Below are 19855 nucleotides of genomic sequence, written 5' to 3'. Positions count from 1 at the left end.
TCCATTTTAACAGTTTTGACGTTCTAGTACTGATCGAAGTCGTTTAAAAAATCATATTCATATATCATCATCCCCACTCCATCTAATTGGTGTTACTGATAATGATTTGATTTGTTATGATCATACTCAAAAGATTTTTCAATTGCTTCAGTAATCCGTCTGACTGACATGGTATCATATTATCTTTAATGAAAATAGATCGTTCCATCGATATATCTGAATACTGATGAAAAATTGTTGGGAATATTTCACTAATATATTTCATGGATTTCCTTGATAAATTGCATTCATCAATTTCAGCACAATAAAAATTATTATAAAAGATATATGTTTTACCTTTATAGGTATTCAATACCCCATGAACTATCACACTACGTGGGAGACCCATCCAATTATATTCATGACTTTGTATCACCCCAAAACTGCTCGAATCAATTCTATAAAACTCATTATGATGGAATAGTCCGATTTCATTATTCGGTCTCTGATAAATATGGATGGAATCCTTTTTGAAATCTATATTACCTAGGGGTATATACTCTATAGCTCTCTATGGAGGATGTATAATCTTATCTTCGAGTGAACTGTAGATCTTCCGTAAAGTCTAATATTTGTGGTTTTATTCTTTGATTATGAAAGTGACATTGATATTTTCAATTGAGGTATTCTTCAACAAAATCTATTTTTTATTTATTTTTATTTTTTAAGTTTTCTATTTTATTTTCATAATTCATACATGATAGACATAATGATAATGAAATAACTGAAAATTAATTTGTATCAATACATTCCACAAGATGAATATAGCGTGGTTTACATTTTAAATTTTTAAATCTATTAACATTTTTAAAAACATTCGTCATCCATTTATCCAAATTTATTTTAACAGCTTCTGGGTTATCCATTGTTGCGTTCATTATACTCGAGATGCCTACTAACTAATGTAACTTTCGGTAGGAACATACACACCCATCGATATAGATCATCGCAATTACTAAGAGTGCACATACATTGATCGAGTATGTGACTCATACACTTTGGAGGTTTCTTCTCGAATTTTGGTGGGGTCCATCCGTGCTCTTCCACATTGAGTACTTGCACTTCTCTTCCTATCATTATGTTTTTAAAAAAATCATGCTTCTGATGTCCATTCACGTAAATGACATCTCCACTTTGTAAAATACTCTTTAAAATCTCTGGTAACTTTCCATATTCGATGTATCCGGAGGTATATCTTAACCCATGGAGTTTTTTCTCAAGAAATTTAACAGTTCTCTTATCTTTGTCACTTAGAGATGAAAATTCTTTTGGAGGCATCATAATGAAATGAGATATTTTATCCCCCAATACAAATGATAATTCCTTAACATAGAATTCTCCATCTATCGAAAACCCTTGAATATCACATATGATTATACGCATTTTTCTTAAAAATTAGTAATTTTTTTAATTTCTTCTGTTAGAGGTTTAAATTCTATAATGCAGTCATGTACTATAATACATAAAACTCTTGTATTATTTGGAAATCCCTTCGAGGACTCTATTTCTAGTTTCACATCAATTGTTGTAGCTTTGAACGTCTGATCTCTTCTGGAACAGTCCAGTACAAAAACAGGCTTTTCTTTGAATTCGCTGAAGGTCAGGAGTGGGGATTTCTTGAAAATTCCATAACTCTGAGCAAATTGAGTGTAATTCTGATAAGCTTCAGCATATTCATTCTTATCGAAATTCAAACGTAAATTTTCTTGCGGAATGATGTCCGAATTCAATAATGCTCGAATATCTGTTATATTTATATGATTGAATTCAGTTATGTCCTCAGAACTTTTATTTTTCTTATCAGTTTGAAACCCACAAATTATGAATCTTGGACACTCGATTTCTGTAGATGTTTTAACAGCCCAAATCTCCTTATTACCCCCATGTGGTAATGATGGTAATTCATGAATCTCCCACTTCCTGAATGGCATTAATATAGGTTTATTAGACCTTATAGCATTCAATAAATCCATCTTGATAATATCATTCGGATAAATATGTTTCACCTTCAATTCCATACTATCAATGGTGATTTTTGCTTCTGTATGATCCTTAGGATCCGACGATGTTATTTTTATCGCATTATGATCATTTTGTGCTCTGAAGAATCGGAACGTTTGCTTACCACACATAGCCATTTGGTAATCTTTGAAAAAGTTGAATAAATGGTAGACTGGTATTCTGAATATAAAACTTCCATCTGTGTTCACAGTTGGTGTTTTCGGGTAGTTCCATCCTCCCGTTTCGAGTAGTTTTGAATCATCCTCCTCATAAATTAGGTATCCTCGCATTGTTGATATAATACCTGGATCTCGAACATTCTCTATCTCCATACCGCAGAGTTCATAAATAATTGAATCGAAGAGAAATGCTCCAGCATTTTGAACTAGTTTAACATCTCCATTGCCTTTTGTTTTCTGTACTTTTCCTTTGATAATGATAGCAGCATCATGCATCAAAAGCCAACAGTCTGTTCGATTTATCGTGATTTCAATGACATCGGAATGATTGAAGGATTTAACGAATGGCAAATAGGTTCGACTTTCGATTTTTACTATAGATTCATCGGTGTTTACGGGTTGATAGAGGTTGAAAACGTGATTGGACAACATGACCAATTGATTGTAGGAAAATCCAATTTTCGTGAGAAAGATGTTTGTGTGGTTTTGATAGTTGTTGTTTATCAACTGATTGATTGTAGTATGTAGTTTGATATTTATATGGAACGACTAAGAGCATCGTTTCAATTGTAATCTCAAAATTATCTCCTCGCCTTGAAAGTTCACCAATTCACCGTCTTGATCAAGAACTTTCACTGTGATATTATGTATTCGATGTGTTGTTACAGGTAAGTATACCACCTTGTTGGGGATCTCGTTCACTCCGTAACCAGGATCACTATTAATCGCAAATTCATAAAGTGAATGAGATGGGAGTTCATTGATAAATGAACCCTCTATCAAGTTGCAATCAATATTTATTGTTCGAACTTTGATGATATCCACTGGTAAATCTGACTCATGAACTTGTCCTGCCTTGAGAAGCCTAGATGAAAATCCTAATAGGGCACCAATAGAGTCCTCCGGTCGAAAGTCAATTTCATATTTTTCATGAAATATTTCACACTTTAAAGTATTATTATTAGGTCTCAAGAAGAATAATGGAGATTCCTCTTTATTTCCAGTTTCTAGTTCGAGTTTTCTTTTAATGAATTCCTCCATATCTGATATCTCATAAGTTCCAATAGGAAAGGTCAAGACTTTATCTTCACCATCCACGGAATAATATAATTTATTATATTTTTCAACATTCGGGATAGTGTTGTATGTATAGAATCCTATCAAAGCCAAACCATAGTTGAAATTACTGTTCAGCTCTATGGGAACAGCAAAATCAATCGATAAAATTGATGATCGATTTTTGAGTGTGAACAACATCGACATGATTGATATACTGTGAAAAATCTCTTCAATCATATTAATTTATTGAATTAGAAATCTCAAACATAAATGACCACAATTGGATGTATTGAATTGTTGATAAGTATCTCTATTGTACTTCACTTTGCAGGATTTTAAATAATGAATTAGTTCCTTGGGAGGTTTGAGATTTCCTAAACTATCAAAATATTCAACTTCATTACCATACTTTCTATATGCCACCCAATGCGTTCCAGGACCCTCAACTGAATCTAAATTGAGAATTGCACATTCATTTTTCTTTGGGAATTTTGGTAATGTATTTCTCATGAAAACACCTCGGAAATGTTTTATTTTCATTTCTCTCGCAAAAGATTCGATTTCATAATCATAAAGGGCACGTTTGGGTAGCTTATCTAGTTTTTTGACTGTTTTCTAATATATAAACCAAATCCACGTTTGGATTTTCTTATGAAAAGTCCATGTCCTATGGACTCCATCGCTTTGTTGTGTCGCTGATCTTCTTCCAGTTTTTTCTTAGCATTATTAGCATCAATTACCGTTTTGGCAACAGCGCTAGCTCCACCTAACATGGTTCCTAATGCTGACAGTCCTGCGAATATGGGTATGAGTGGTAGAATTCCACCGGATTTTGATTCGAATGGTATGATTCGGGGAATTTTAATATTTTTCTTTCCACCTGCTTTCTTAATTGCAGTTCGAGCTGTTTTGAGGGCGATCAACGTTGATTTTCTCAAATCATCGCCCCCTGATTTCTTTAAAATTTTATGAGTTGGTTTCAAGACAAAACTTCTGAAAGATTTTTGTCTATTCCGAAGACCCATACCCATCTTTCGTTTCATTTTCATTGCTCCGGTGACTAGCAAGGCAGCACTTTTCTCCTTAAATGTGCCGTCTTTGGACTTCACTCGTTCCCAAGCTTTGTCTTCTAATATTTTATCAGCAATATGTCTATCAGACAATTCCGTATGTTTGGAATAAGCTATATCGTGTTCCTTACAAGCTTCATCAAGTTTATTTATACCCGGATCGTTTCTAGCAAGACGTTCTGAAAGTCTTGTTCCAGGGCCACAATAATGATATCCAGGCAAATGTAACTCGAAAGGTAATTTATTAATTATTGAATTCACTAAACCTCCACCTCCGAATGATAACATAATAATGACAATATTACATAATGAATTCAATATTTATAGTCCTATATATTCATCATCTATATGGATTTCTGCTTAGTAATGGGGAAAATACGAATTGAACAACATCAAACGGTGCTCCCAGTTGTTAATTTGGATTATCTGGATGATAATTATGAATTTGAAAAAAGGAGAAAACATGGTGATCTCTTTCCAAACAGTTGTAGATTCATATTTGCTGGTCCAAGTGGTTGTGGAAAGTCAAATGCGTTATTGAGTTTAATTTTCGATTTAAATGGTTTGAATTTTGAAAATGTCTATATTTACTCAAAAAGTCTCTACCAGCCGAAATACCAGATTTTAGAACATATTTTAAATAAAGTGCCTGGAGTGGGGTATTTCCCATTTATGGAGAATGCTGAAATTGACGAACCAAACGATGCGAAAGCAAATTCTATTTTTATTTTTGACGATGTCTTAGGTGAAAATCAAGATAAGATTAAATCATACTATGCTATGGGTAGACATAAATCGATAGATGTAGCATTTTTATGTCAGACATATGTTGCAGCCAAAAAACACATAATAAGAGATAATGCGAATATATTGGTCATATTCAAACAAGATGATGTAAATCTTAAACATATATTCAATGAACATGTGTCACCGGATATGACATATGATGAATTTAAAAAAATTTGTGGAATCTGTTGGAATGACAATTTTGGATTTTTGGTAATTGTTAAAGACTTTGATTTGAACAATGGTCGTTATCGATTGGGGTTCGATAAATATATAGCACTAGATGATTAATATTTATTCGTATGCGATGCATTCCAACATGAAGATCAAATCAGCTCGGAATAGGAAAATTATTATTCAACAACTCATTCAGAATATTAAGAAAAAACATGCTGGACTTAAACTTGGAAAAATTGAGGGTGATGAAACTTTGGAAAGGCTATATACTCCAATAACAAAACAACTCAAGCGTATAGAAGATGAACTTGGTAAAAAGTCTGTTAACCAGAATACTACTGATTTGAAGAATCTGCAAGTACTAGAGAAGATTTCAGAACCACAATTTTCTTCAACACCAGATAATAGAGTTTTTCCTCGTAAAAGAACTCAGGAGATATCTTTTCAACCATATAAGAGAATGAGTACCATTATGAAGCCATCACATTTCCGTTCACCCGAAGAAGAAGAAGAAGAGAAAGTCAATAAGATTGAAACGCATGACGAAGAAGAAGAAGAAGAAGAAGAAGAAGTGCCCTCGCCATTTACACCAAAATTGAAATTCAATAAACCTCAAAAAACTGGTTTGAAACGTCAACTAGTGAATTTTTTACCTACAAAAGAAATTGTTACATCAAAAAATGATGATGATGGTGATGATGATAAAGACCATAGAGGAAATGATTCAGTTTTTATCGATGGAGATAATAATGAATCTGAACAGTTTCTAAATGAATTGAGCAATTTCAATAATGCCGAAACTTATTTGGAACAATATCCAGAAAGGGTCAGAGATTATGTTTATTCGGCGTTAACACAACGTGATAATTATGATCATGCTTACGGACCTAAATATAATCATAAACTTTCAAAATGGACCTTAGGTAAAACAACTGTAGACTTTCATCAGAAAACTGGCGACTTACTAATTGGTAATGAAAGGTTTAGTGGTACAGATGGGCTTTATAATTTGCTCTTCAAAAAAGAGCCACAAGAGTATAATAAATCTGATTTAGAAAATTATCGGAAAATACTGAAAATGACTAATGTTCATAGGAGAAAATTCGATTCTAATAATCCTGTTAAAGCGAATAAAGGATTTAAATATCGTGAAATCATAAAACCATCAACTGGACATGGATTAATGTCATTCACCGAAAAACCTATTGAGTATATTTATTGGAATGATGTAAACGAAATTGTTAGTAGACTTCGGTTACTATATGCGTCCAAAATTGCCGGAAATACATCTGTTGATAATGAAATAGAGTCAATAGTCGAGGAGCTTCGAAAAGAAAAAGTTATATATTGAATTGCATTGAGAGCAAAGTGATAAATTCAATATGTCTCTCGATAAGTTCGGACGTTCTTCTCATAGAAGTAAATTAAGAAATATTCAATCAACTATCCCTATCTTTCTGCGAACCGCGGATGGTGACTTTGATTTCGGTAACCGCAAATTATGTAATGTTGGTAAACCTCTTGCCGATTCCGATAGCGCTAATAAGGAATATGTAGATATTCAATTCGATACAATACATAATCAAATCAAATTAAATACCGCAGAATTCGGAAAGTTAGGACTGATTTTTCATCAATTTAAGGGTGAAGTTAATAATAGATTAGTTAATTTTGACATTAAACAACAGACATCTGATGAAAATCTTAAAGAGAGGTTTGAGTATTTCGAACAAGAATTAAGGCGAAGCAATCAAACATTGTCTTCACTTTCGCACGAATACTATCAGAAACTAGAACTTGATGTATATTTGAAGTCCCAGGAAGATAAATTAAACGCATTTCAAGATAAGGTTATAGAAGCATTAAATAAATTAAATAATAAAATCAAACAATTAGATGAAAAATTTACCCTTCATGTATACGAAGGAGAAAATACAAGTGGTTCGAGAACTGCACAAACCAATTCGCAAAAACTTCCCTCGCAGAAGAACAATAATTAAAGGATTAAATGACCTATGGCAAGCTGATTTAGCGCAAATGGATCTTTACGCGAAGGAGAATAAAAATTTTAAATATATTTTAGTAGTTATAGATTGTTTTAGTAAATTTGTTCGAGTGAGAGCGCTTAAAACAAAAACCGGTGTGGAAGTATCGAACGCTTTCAAGAAAATTTTGCTAGATAGCAGAGTTAAACCGAAAAATCTTCAAACAGATCAAGGAAAGGAATTTTTTAATGTAAATTTTCAATCTCTGATGAAGGAAAATGATATAATACATTACTGCACCTATTCCAAAACCAAAGCTTCTATAGCAGAAAGAGTTATAAGAACTATTAAGGAAAAACTGTTTAAATACTTCAGTTTACATGGAACATACAAATGGATCGACAGCATATCCAGTATTGTTAATGAATATAATCAGACGAAACATCGTACTATTGTAATGAAACCATGTGATGTTAATAAAAATAATGAGCAGAGTTTATTGAATACTAGATACAACCATATTAAGGTCGCTGGAAAGGGAAAATTTAAGGTTAATGATATGGTGAGAATCAGCAAAGTCAAACATATATTCTCGAAAGGTTACACACCCAACTGGACCACAGAGATTTTTAAAATAAAAAAAGTTCAAATAACCAATCCTGTAACATATCTTCTTGAGGATTCCAGTAGTCGTCCGATAGGGGGCGCTTTTTATGAGTTCGAATTACAGAAAGTAAAATATTCAGATGTATTTCTAGTGGAAAAAGTTCTTCGTAGAAAAGGAAAGAAAGTCTTAGTTCGTTGGTTGGGCTTAGACAAGTCGCATGACTCTTGGATTGATTCAACGAACGTACTTTAGAATTGAGGTATCATTGTCCTACCACCTGAAATGGATAGACTAGATGAGCACCTCAAGAATATTCAGAATCTGAAGAAACAAATTCAAGTCTATGAAACTAAGCAGAAGATGATTAAAAGTTTTGAAAAAATGATGATTTCCGATCAGAAGTCGAAGAAGTTCCATGGAATATGCCATCATTAACCTTTTTCATATTATAATTATATTCAGTTGAAATGAAATACATTTGTAGTTATAGAACAATAAAAAAATTGAATTACCTAGATAGTTTTATTTATCACAAATATAATATATTCAATCCAGACCTTCAGGACTCAATTAACTGGGGGGCGATACTCTGGAGGCGACACTCTGGGGCCCCCAATATTTTTACATCATTCAGACCCCCCAGTGACATCTCAGGGTTCAGTGTACTCCCAGGCGGCACGTGTAGTCCATGATCGCGTCATCAACGTATCACCAACAATTCAATTTCCTTATCAGCGAGCTGGCGCGGCCGCGTTGATAATCGGATTATATAAAACTATCCTAGGTTCGAATCCCGTCGACTTCAAGATTCTTTTTTCCCCTTTTTCTTTTTTTTTATTACGGCCCCAAAATACAACTACATCTCTGAACCCCCACAATGGAACCCCCTTTCAGGAGACCCAGCGCTCCGCGCCCCACTACTCAGGGCCCCCATATTCATACGATTTATAATATCTCAAGGTCAAATTTGAGCTAGAACATACATTGCTATACTACTAAGAACTGCCCTGAAAATTCCAAGCGCGCATAGTAAATGGTAAATGTCGACATTCAAAATGTATCTGGTAAAGCTGTATATACCTGAAAGTAGGTAGGTAGGACTTTATGGGCTATTTCCATAATTCTGTTCAATGAATCCTATTACTAATTCTTCACACAAATACATCATCATTACACTTGTACGGACAAACAGACAGTTTTTTGTAAGGTTCTTATCTCTGTTTTTTCATGTATCATACGAAGATATGTATGGTACCCTATTGACATTTTTCCGGTTTATTCGAAGACTTAACAATGAATCTTATCTACTAACTCTAACTCTATCATGTTCCTACATCCTTGAAGAGACTAATTAGGCCGGATAAGCAGTTGGCGGTCAGTGCTACTTACCTTCTTTACACTGAGAGAAACGTTTATTTACATACAAATTCATAGTTTGTTAAAACCATATAAATTGAGTGATAATAATCATTATTTATTATGAATGAAATTTATCGAATACAAAAGCTTAAAATAAAATTAACAGCTTAAATACAAATATCAATGAAGTTACAATCGCATTTACATATGACAAAAAAAAATATATTTTAGTAGAAGATACATGTTTCGGCGTATCTTGGTATGTTCACCTCAAATATAACAATTTATTAACACGAAGAAGTGTCTTATTTCATTCGATCTTATATAGTTCGAAAATATCTGAGTTTTATGTGCAACTTCCAACTAATAAATATTTGTTGCATAAAAGTAATGAAATACAAGCATATCTTCCTAGTGCAAATTACGTTAACCAAGCTTGTCTTTGATCGGCTGATTTGTTGTTCTGCTTTATCCTGCAGGCCTGCATCCTTCGTGCATCAGCTTCACGCGATCTATTTCTTTTAACGTTTGTGGTGTTTTCTCTTGCCGCTTGGCCATTGGATATCGATTTATATTATTCTGCTCTTTCATTCAGTTCCTCATGTATCGGTAAAAAAGTAGGTAATCTACTCGTTTTTCGGATGTTATAATCGGCATTATAACATCACTACAACAGGAAATTTGGAATTTGAAGGATTATCGATGTATTAAAAGATAGGTTCCGTAATTATTTTGTTTCTTCTTTATGGAGCCTGTTGTAACAATGAAATGAACTGACGAGTTAATATTCTAAATCTATTTAATCTAGAAACAAATATTTTCAAGAATTAAAGCAGTCTAATAGACTTTCGATTCAGCGAACAGCTGTTCTATTTTTGAGTGTGTTCTCATAGTCTTGATGTGTTTTATATTGAATATTGTTTAAACTCCAATCTAGTTTTGAATGGAACAGCTGATGTTATAATTATATATTTTTTTATTCCTTATTCCTGAACACAATAATTAAATAGTTGATTCCTTGAAATTATCCCCTATTTTGCAATGCAGTTATTTACTGAAACGGAATTAAAATTCTCATTACCGAGGAAAGTAGTAGGTACAGTTGATGTTCTGGCAAATTTTGTTATGAAAAGAACTTTCTTCAAACATTGATGCCAAAAATTATAGTGAAGGATTGGTGCTGATTACCGATAACGAAAGAAATTTCGCTTTAGTAGTATATTTTTGAAAGAATCAAGATTAAATCAACAACCTTTCATCAAACTTCCTCCTCCCGTTTCTCAATGGCCAATTACACTTCACCTTGCACTTGCACTTAGATTTATATCCAAATAGTCGACAAAGTTTCATGAACCGTGACGGATGGTACTCGATTCTTGTAGAAAACTTGATTCAGATATAAGATATTTAACATCCTTCTGAAAATAACGTTTGGAGTGTTGGACTCTATGTAGGTATAGAGCAATACATAAAATGAGAAAATTCAAAGTCATTCAAACTTTCAGCTTCCACTATCACTATAAATGAGGTGAAAATTTTTTACCATCTGCGATAGATGATGAGAACAGAAACAAAGAAGAAACTTTATATTTAAGTCACAAACTTTAACATATAACGGATCTAAAATAAAGAGGAAGACATTGATTCGGTTTGAAAATAGTTGCGGAAGAAGTTTATGCGATTTAACCACACGAGAATAAGGAACACAAAATTCCACGATATTTGATATTGTTTCTCAGGTATATTACTCTTGTTGTTAAATGCACCGGAGGTAAAACCGTGAATTTTGTGGTCAATTTTGTAAACGGTTGGGGCTTACGGAGCAGCTGGAATTTGATAATGGAAGGGATGTTTTTATTATTCTATTTTTGAAATTGACCACAGCCTTGCTAAACTGAGTTGTGCCTTCGAGTCCATTTCACCTGGTGATAAGGCCGTGTTCTGTGTTTCGGTATATATTATCAGAATGCTATAGAGGACTGAACCCTGGACTGCCCATATTTATTGGTCCAATAATAATAATAAAAATAGGAAATAAAGATATGTCATGAATTCGAAAAAACGCCAAAAAATTGAATGCAAATAAATGCCAAAAAATTGCTTCTTTTGGAGAGGATGATTACCCACTGTTCAACCTAACTACTTCGAAATTTTTCGAAATTATGTACCTGACTACTCGAAAAGGCGAAACAGTCGGGGTGTACGATTCGCTAATAACATTCGTCTGTTACTAATGGTTCTTTTCTAATTTATGGCTCTCACGTATAGCTACCAGTAGGATTGCAGGTGCTGGTAGAGATCGCTGAATGTTTGATGAGAAGTTTCAATCAAATATTCTTCGATTACATAATACATTGAAAAGAAATGTAGGATAGGCATGATGGGTGAAAAAAATTATCTCCATTACTTAGTAGATTCCACAAAGGCGAAATAGCCTAAAGATTTTAGGCTTTTTTTAGGTAAAGGATAGGTCTGCCTTTATTGCCTACCCTTACTAGCCATATTATGTGCTATCTCAGAAGAAATTTCACCTTTCTTGTGAAGTCAAATAAAACAACTCTGAAATTTCGTAAAATTTATTTTCAATAATTATACTTTTTCACTTTCATGGATGTTCGAACAGCACTATCAAAGAAAAGTCGTAATTTTTCTCTTTCGTTCAGTTATGGTCCATATTTTCTCTCGTAATTCTCCTTGGCCGATCGATTAATCAGTAGTGAAATAATGTGGGTTAAATTTTGGTTCATTATACAATATGTTTTAGGTACCCAAGTTCAGACGTTGTTTCACTTCATATTTCTCGTTTGCCTCTATTGCAAAGTCGGTTATTTGAAATCTTCTAGTTTATATGCAAACGTAAGAATCTACTTCGATTGTGTCAGTGACGTCCATACTTTTCTCATTTTCTTCTTTTCGATTCCAGGAATAATACTTTCTACTCACATTAGATATTTTCACCTTCACGGATCTTCGTTCACTTCCGTCATGAATTGATTAAAAATGTTTCCTCTTCTTATGAATCGTTAATGCCCGTTCATCGTAGGTTCCAAAATCACAAATGTTGCATCTGAGATAAGTCGTCATATGATTGGGACTATCCATTAAATGTTTTATCAATTCAGCTATCGAATTTAAGTGACGAAAACACCCTGGGCATCTCATAGCCAAATTATGATTCCTATTCTTATGTACCATCAGTGTACTGTAGCTAAGTGTTTTAAATTCACAAACCTCACAGTAGAATTTTTTTTCTATTTTATTCCCCTTCTTGAAACAATGAGGTTTGGGTGTTATAACAATCCTGAAAAAGCAAAAATAAATAGTAAAATATTCACTCAGTGATTTTTGATTGAAGTGGCTACAAAATTCCAAGCACAATAAACTGTTTTATATTTATAATAAAATAAAAACCCATTTTGAGAGAAGACAAAATAATTTGATATGATATGATATGATGATTATGCGGAAATGTAAATTTTTGATAGATGTATACTCACTTTTCTTTGTTACCTTCTTTCTTCACCTCGATGTTCAAGTTCTCATCCGACTTGTACCTGTATTTTTTTTCTCGTCTCGGTTGAATTATCTTTTTCTGTGAGTTTCTCTTCCCATATGGTATCATGTGATCAGGATTTTTTCGAAAATGCTCCATGCTTGCATTTGGAGATGTCGTGCAAACACGGCAGATTGGACATTTGTACCAGCGGTATTTATGTATCACAAATATGTGATTCAGAAATATTCTCAAATCTGTCGTCGGAAATGAACAATCTGTGCAGGTAAATTTCTTACTCCTTCTGAAAGAGAATATAATAAGTTATGATGAACTATTCTCGTTCCTTTTAAAATCTCACGAAAGACCCGTAGTTCAGTTGATGTTTCAAAAAACAATGCATTCGGAAAAACATTTAGGTGAGCTTACAAGTCTAAGGAATCATGGTGAAATGGTTGTGAATCCTTGTTTTCTAAGTTGTCAATAAGTAGTCAATTCGATAATACCAAATAATTTTTATACATACATCTTGCGAAGTATTTTATGTTGTTTTGTTTCTAATGCTGGAATCAAAAGATTATTCTCACATCGGATTACAGAGCCGAACTGACTATTCGTCGCTATTCGTGTGCCTATGTGTTCAATGTTCAGTGTGCGCATATAGGGAATATTCAACAGGTTATTTGGAAGAAGTATTTTGTAGGGGCAATGATAAAGTGATATCTGATGATATATTGATTCAACTCACTTTAAAAACGCAACATGGATTCTCAATTCTTCCCCTTATATGTTGCTTGGACTCAATTTAGTTAAAGTTGTACAATACTTCCATTCGCCCTATACTTCACAACGCTATTTATTTCCATTATGACAGATACGATACAAAGCAAACTTTAAAGCTCATGTTCCCTATCGATTACGAAGTCTATTGCGAATGTAAATTTCATGCCAACTTCCGATCCAAAGTGTCACTCGGTAAGCGAAGCGATTACGAAAAATGCTATTCTTTAATTTCTCCAGATAATTCTAAGTATCTCACAAAAATGTACATCAATATGAGCAACCTATTTTCAACATGAACAATAACAATTGATTACAGTACAATTTAAAATATTTGAAATTTCTGAAAAATATATATAAAAATTTATTATATTTACTTACATAGACGCCCTATTAGCAACAGAGGAATGGGGTGCTTTTTCTTTTCCGTTGATAGTAAAATTAACACGTTCATTCGATTGTATCTGCTTGCATCTGAAATAATAAATAAAATTTTTAAATATGCAAACATAACAATTATATATATGACAATGGAACTTAAAAAATCGTGAGTTTCAGAGAGAGATTTAACTGAAACGTAACATTATTATTTTTCACCTTTTCTAAGTTTGCTCAACCTCATATTTTGCACTTACAAGTAACAACTTTTCAGAATTTTTGGTTTGACAATGACGTAAACCAAAACATGTAACCGGATGATTTGAATACAAGGTTCCACCACTGAAATGCTTTATAGACTTTTTCTTTCCTCTTCTTCATACCCAACGCTTCAAAATGAGATTTTATGAGATTATATTATTAAGAGGTCGGCGGAAAAAGTCTGTTCTGCCATGTATCTAATCGGCTTAAGAATAATTCATAATGAGGTTTCATTCGAAGCGCTCTTTCGACTTGACTGAAATATTAGCTATTTATACAACAAGTTCAATGAATTTTAGGTTCTTCGTCGAAAGAGGCCATCACAAAAAAAAATAATGGTGATCGATAGTGCATTCTTCGATGAAATGAATGAATTGAATACTGAAGGGACGATCAGGATATCGAAGTTTGAAATTGACAGCAAAACGAAGCTTATCGAGTATCTACGAGTACAATCACGAGGCTTTTCTTTAAAAAATATGTTAGCCACATTTTTCCGATGACACGAAAATGTGGTAACGTCAGAGATTTCTGAAAGACAATCACCCACATCGTACTGGCATAGATATATAAACATATTTGTTTAGAATTGATTGAAAGTATTGAAAGCATTATAAGTAATGTATGTATTAAATATGACACATGCCTCTAGTTATTTTCACCTGTTGAATTTCTTTCACATAAAGTGTATAAAATAGTTAGGTACTACATATTATAAATTTTGAATTCTGAATTGTTCTCTACTTACTCTTGATTTGGTTGTAAATGTGTTCTGTGGATATGCTGGTCCAGAATATCCCTGAAGTATGAAGAGAATTCGCATTTGGAACACTTGAATACCTGAAAATTCCAAGGAAATTCATTTTATTATTTATAAAAATGAAAACCTAAAACTTGATGAAGGACGCGTCAATTCGAATGATGAGTAAATAAAAATGAAAATGTTCAGATGCATAGGTACATCTAGTTCCCGGTACTTGTCTACAAAGAGCTTCGTTTCCAAAGATTCTCTGATACGTCGTGCGTGTAATAATGATTAAAGTACATTATTCGACAACCATTTTCTTTCTCCACCATTTCGTATTTAATTAGATTTGTGTTTCCAACTTCCAAGAATGCAGATATTCTTTCCGTATATTCTCTATGTCTCAGTTGATCAAGCCATAATGTGAATCGTTATTGTTTTTGATTTGTACAGTCCGGAAGATTATCCCAAACAGGATCGAACCCTCGATTGATAACTCAAAGAAGTGTGAACGAGATCTCTACTCAAATTCGAACACCCCCCATATACTCGTGGAGAATCTATACTAAATTTCTTATATATAACTACAAGGTTAGTGTTTCTCTTTTCACAGCAGAATTTAAAAAAGAATGAAATAAACTGTTTCCCTTAAAATCACCTGCTCATGCAAAACAGTCAAAATGACGAAGTTGGAATAAACCTCCATAAAATACATCCGTCTGTGATCTGCATTATCGACAATAATTATTTCATTTCATTATGAAAATAATAAAAATATTCTCCCTATGATTGAATCTGAAATATGGATTCGCTTAGAACAATGCTGGGTGTATGGTTTATGATTGGAAATGAAATTAAATGGCAACTTTGGATGTTCGCGTGTTTGTTCTCATTTCAGCAGTTGAAAATGCATATAATTTAGATGTCTGCACACTCTCGCAAGGCGTCAAAAATGGAGTGAAGGTACGGAAGCACTAATATCACTATATCCTGTCACAATATTTCCACGTTGTTTATCCCTCCTTTTACTATGAAACAAATTTCCCAAATATTTTATGATTGTAACAGGCATCTCGCAACAAATGAACGAGAATCGATATCAATTACAACCTACACAAAGTAGTCTAGAAGTGAGAGGAATGATAGCTTCGGCATCTTGAGTGATTCATATAGGTGATTTTTGGTTAAATTATTTAGATATTTTGATGAGTTCTATTTTATATATTTGAATTAAAAAAATTTCAATACCCGCTGTATAGATGAATGTTTCGGAGCTTTCCATTGAAATTGAATTTCTATCTGTCGACAAATTTTTTATTGTTTATTTCCCATTAAAAATTCATCTTTTATTCATACTTAGTAAAAGTTAAGATTTATGTTTCTTGTAGTTTTGAAAATATGAATTAGAGTTGAAATAACTTTCGTGTAGAACCTCAGTCAGCAGAAACACACGAATAAAAATAATAATTGAATTCATACCTAATAATAGTACAAAACTTACCTTCTGTTTTTGCATTTTCCGGACACCTTCTCTTATTCTCACTTTCGGCTTGATAACGTCACTACAAAAATATAAATTCGTTATTCTCTGTATTATTTCTGGAATGAACCGCTATATTGCGGCTTTGGTGAAAATTTTGAAGTCTCTTCGAAATTTCGTGATAAAAAAATATGATTAATAAAACAAAACTGAAAGAATTGTTCATGCAATTCCGAAAATACGTTAAAGAAGTATCATTACGGGTCTACCAAAATTCTTCAATTGTTTTGATATATATATTTATATATATTCAATTTATTTCGGATTTATATCAAGTTTCAATTAACAAAAAATTATTATGTTTTAAGTATGACGTTATCTGCTTGAATTGTCCAACAAAGCATTATCCACGTATCTGATTTGAAAATGCATGTAATACACAATTTTCGGTTAGAATAATCATCAGTTAGAAAATGAACATTAATCGTCAGGTGGCGCGAAGTGTGGAACGACCTGCATATAATTTGTTTTGAATATAAGTGGTAGTATATGGTAGAAATCACTCACCTTTTTGGTATCATACTTGTTGGCCTCACACTTTCAACTATTTCGTAATTGCGATTTTTCCATAAACCCGAATTCGTTTTGAAGACGTAGGGTGTGGACTTGGGTACCGATGTTCGGTAACATTCCTTCTGTTGTAAAAATTGATCTTTCACTTCGAAAATTTGGGAATAGGTAGGTGGAATTGATGAAGATGAATCGGATTCCGCTAATCCTTCATCACAGATGCCCGAATCTGGTGAAATAATCGAATTTTGGAGTTGAGTGTCCGGTGCTTGATGGGAACTATGTCCATTAAACATATCATCTATTTTTATTGGCTCCTGCTCAAAAAGCGAATTCCAATCCGTCATATATTGGTCGGAATGAGATCGATTTATCTGCGTGGCCGATTCGGCAGAGACATTTGATTCACCCAATCCCAAAATCCTTTCAAATTCGACATCAGTGAGTTGACCACGAATCATTCCGAAGTTGTCGAAGTTGTTCGATGCGGAAGAGACTTTGGCTTTTTCCGAACACAAAACCTTTTCGCAGTGTTGGGAAAATGATTGCTCTGATTCGAAACTCACTCCGTGTTTATTAGACAAGGAAAAATCAGGTTGATTGATATTGTTCGATTCAGCAAAGCTTTTGGTTTCTTCCAGACGCAAAATCATTTCCAATTCCTCATTGCTGAGTTGTTGTGGTGATGGCTGAAGTTCTGAAGTTATTCCGAAGATGTCAAACAATGAATAATCAGATTGATTCATTCTGTTCCCTTCGGCAGATACTTTGGCTTTCTCCACACACAAAATTCTTTCGAATTCCTCATCGCTGAGATGAGGAGTTGATTGCTGTGATCCGAGATTCTTCCCGAAAGTGTTAGTCAAGGAAGAAGCAGGTTGATTGATCTTGTTCGAATCAACAGAGGTTTTGGCTTCTTCCAGACAACAAATCATTTCCATTTCCTCATTGCTTAGTTGGGGTATTGATTGCTGAGATTCTAAACTCATTCCGAAGATGTCATCAGACAGTGAATAATCATATTGGTACATTTTATTCGTTTGGGCAGAGGCTTTTTCCGAACACAAAACCTTTCCGCTGAGTTCCTGTGATTCGAATCCCATTCCGGAGTTGTAAGACAAGGAAGAATCAGGCTGACAGATCTTGTTCGAGTCAGCGAAGATTTTAGCTTCTGCCAGACGCACAATCATTTCCAATTCCTCATTGCTGTGTTGTTGTGGTGATGGCTGAGGTTCTGAAGTTTTTCCTAAGATGTCAGAAAATGAATAATCAGATTGTTTTTTGTTCGATTCGGCAAAAATTTTGGCTTTCTCCACACACAAAATCCTTTCGAATTCCTCATCGCTGAGATGAGGAGTTGATTGCTGTGATCCGAGATTCTTCCCGAAAGTGTTAGTCAAGGAAGAAGCAGGTTGATTGATCTTGTTCGAATCAACAGAGGCTTTGGCTTCTTCCAGACAACAAATCATTTCCATTTCCTCATTGCTTAGTTGGGGTATTGATTGCTGAGATGCTAAACTCATTCCGAAGTTGTCATCATACAATGAATAATCATATTGGTTCATTTTGTAAGATTCGGTAGAGACTTTGGCTTTTTCCGAACACAAAACCTTTTCGCTGAGTTGGGAAGCTGATTGCTGTGATTCGAATCTCACTCCGGAGTTTTTAGACAAAGATGAATCAGGTTGATAGATCTTGTTCGAGTCAGCAAAAATTTTGTCTTCTTCCAAACCCAAATTCTTTTCGATGTCCTTTCTACTGAGTTGGCCAAGTGGTTCGGAACTAATTCCGAAGGCGTTAATTAGGAAAGCGTCCATTCTGTAAAGAAAAAAAAATTAGGATAAAGTAATTGGAAAGAGTATTTTCTGAACATCGATAAGAAAAGGAACAATCAACGTCTTACTTATGTTTTGTCCCTCAGGATGTTCATTTTCTTGTCGATATTTATATAAAATACAAGGAAGAGTATTCTGATTTCGCGCTTCAAATTGAAAATCATAAAACTGTAATTATGAGTTGTGTGTTTTCAATTAACGGGCTTATGAGGTACCTCATTACACTTACCTTTGTTAAAACTCATACATATGCTATATTGTTTGATAGTCAAAATGGAATGTGGTAGTGAAGAAGAAGAGGAAAACGAACAACATCATACTGGATACATTCGCTCCAAAGAGTCACCAAAGCAATACAAGCGCAACAAGAAAATCCCCAAAACCAATAATTGGTAATCAGAAAACTAACTCAGTGGTACCTAAAATGATAATGTCATACATTCATGTATTCCGACTAAATCCTGACACTACAGAGAATAAGCTGTGTGATGTTTTCAAACCGCATATACCAGACTTTAAATGTGAAAAATTGAAATCAAGACAACCGGAGATATATTCATCATTCAAAGTTCCATTTCCGGCAGAATATTTGCAGGATGCCATGAGTGCAGATTTTTGGCCGGAAGGAGTAGCTGTTAATAGGATTTTCTTCAAGCGTCACCAGTCGGTTCCAGTGCTTCAACAAATAAACAAAACGTCATCAGCTTCCAGGATAATAAGCAATGGCAAAGCTTCTCTTATGACTTCATAAATATTTTCAATATACATTTTCCCTTGAAATATATTACACTGGATACTCATTGATGCTAGAAATTAAAACCTCGGATAATAAGACTAAAGCCATGTGGAAAATATGCAATGAAATTAGGAATGAAGGCAGTTTTAAAAATACAACTTCTAAATCACCTCAGGAAACAGCGGATGATTACAATGAATTATTGGTACATCTTTTTACGTGAAGCCCTTTACCATAGAGGAGATTGTTGAGATATTTAGGAAACTGAAAAGCAATTCAAGTTCTGGAATTGGCGAAATTCCAGTTAAAATTGTT

At 33.7% G+C, this 19855-nt stretch overlaps 3 protein-coding genes across 3 annotated transcripts; all 3 read right to left on the bottom strand.

The window, feature by feature from the left end:
- Window positions 1-1427: 1427 nt before the first annotated feature.
- LOC123321017 lies at window positions 1428-2651 on the bottom strand. Its single transcript, XM_044908520.1, has one exon. The coding sequence runs from the start codon at window positions 2649-2651 to the stop codon at window positions 1428-1430; it is 1224 nt and encodes a 407-aa protein (XP_044764455.1).
- A 1153-nt stretch (window positions 2652-3804) lies between these two features.
- On the bottom strand, window positions 3805-4758 carry LOC123320790. Its single transcript, XM_044908224.1, has one exon. The coding sequence runs from the start codon at window positions 4634-4636 to the stop codon at window positions 3875-3877; it is 762 nt and encodes a 253-aa protein (XP_044764159.1). The 5' UTR covers window positions 4637-4758; the 3' UTR covers window positions 3805-3874.
- A 7064-nt stretch (window positions 4759-11822) lies between these two features.
- LOC123321016 lies at window positions 11823-12914 on the bottom strand. The gene is made up of 2 exons (XM_044908518.1): window positions 12760-12914; window positions 11823-12563 (listed from the first exon to the last, which is right to left on the bottom strand). Exons 1-2 carry the CDS (start codon window positions 12912-12914, stop codon window positions 12257-12259), a joined length of 462 nt encoding a protein of 153 aa, XP_044764453.1. The 3' UTR covers window positions 11823-12256.
- Between the last annotated feature and the right edge of the window lie 6941 nt (window positions 12915-19855).

Source organism: Coccinella septempunctata, chromosome 9, assembly GCF_907165205.1.
Source record: "Coccinella septempunctata chromosome 9, icCocSept1.1, whole genome shotgun sequence".
Lineage (NCBI taxonomy): Eukaryota > Metazoa > Arthropoda > Insecta > Coleoptera > Coccinellidae > Coccinella > Coccinella septempunctata.
The sequence above is the reverse complement of the archived record's forward strand: the minus strand, read 5'-3'. Positions and strand labels throughout refer to the sequence as shown.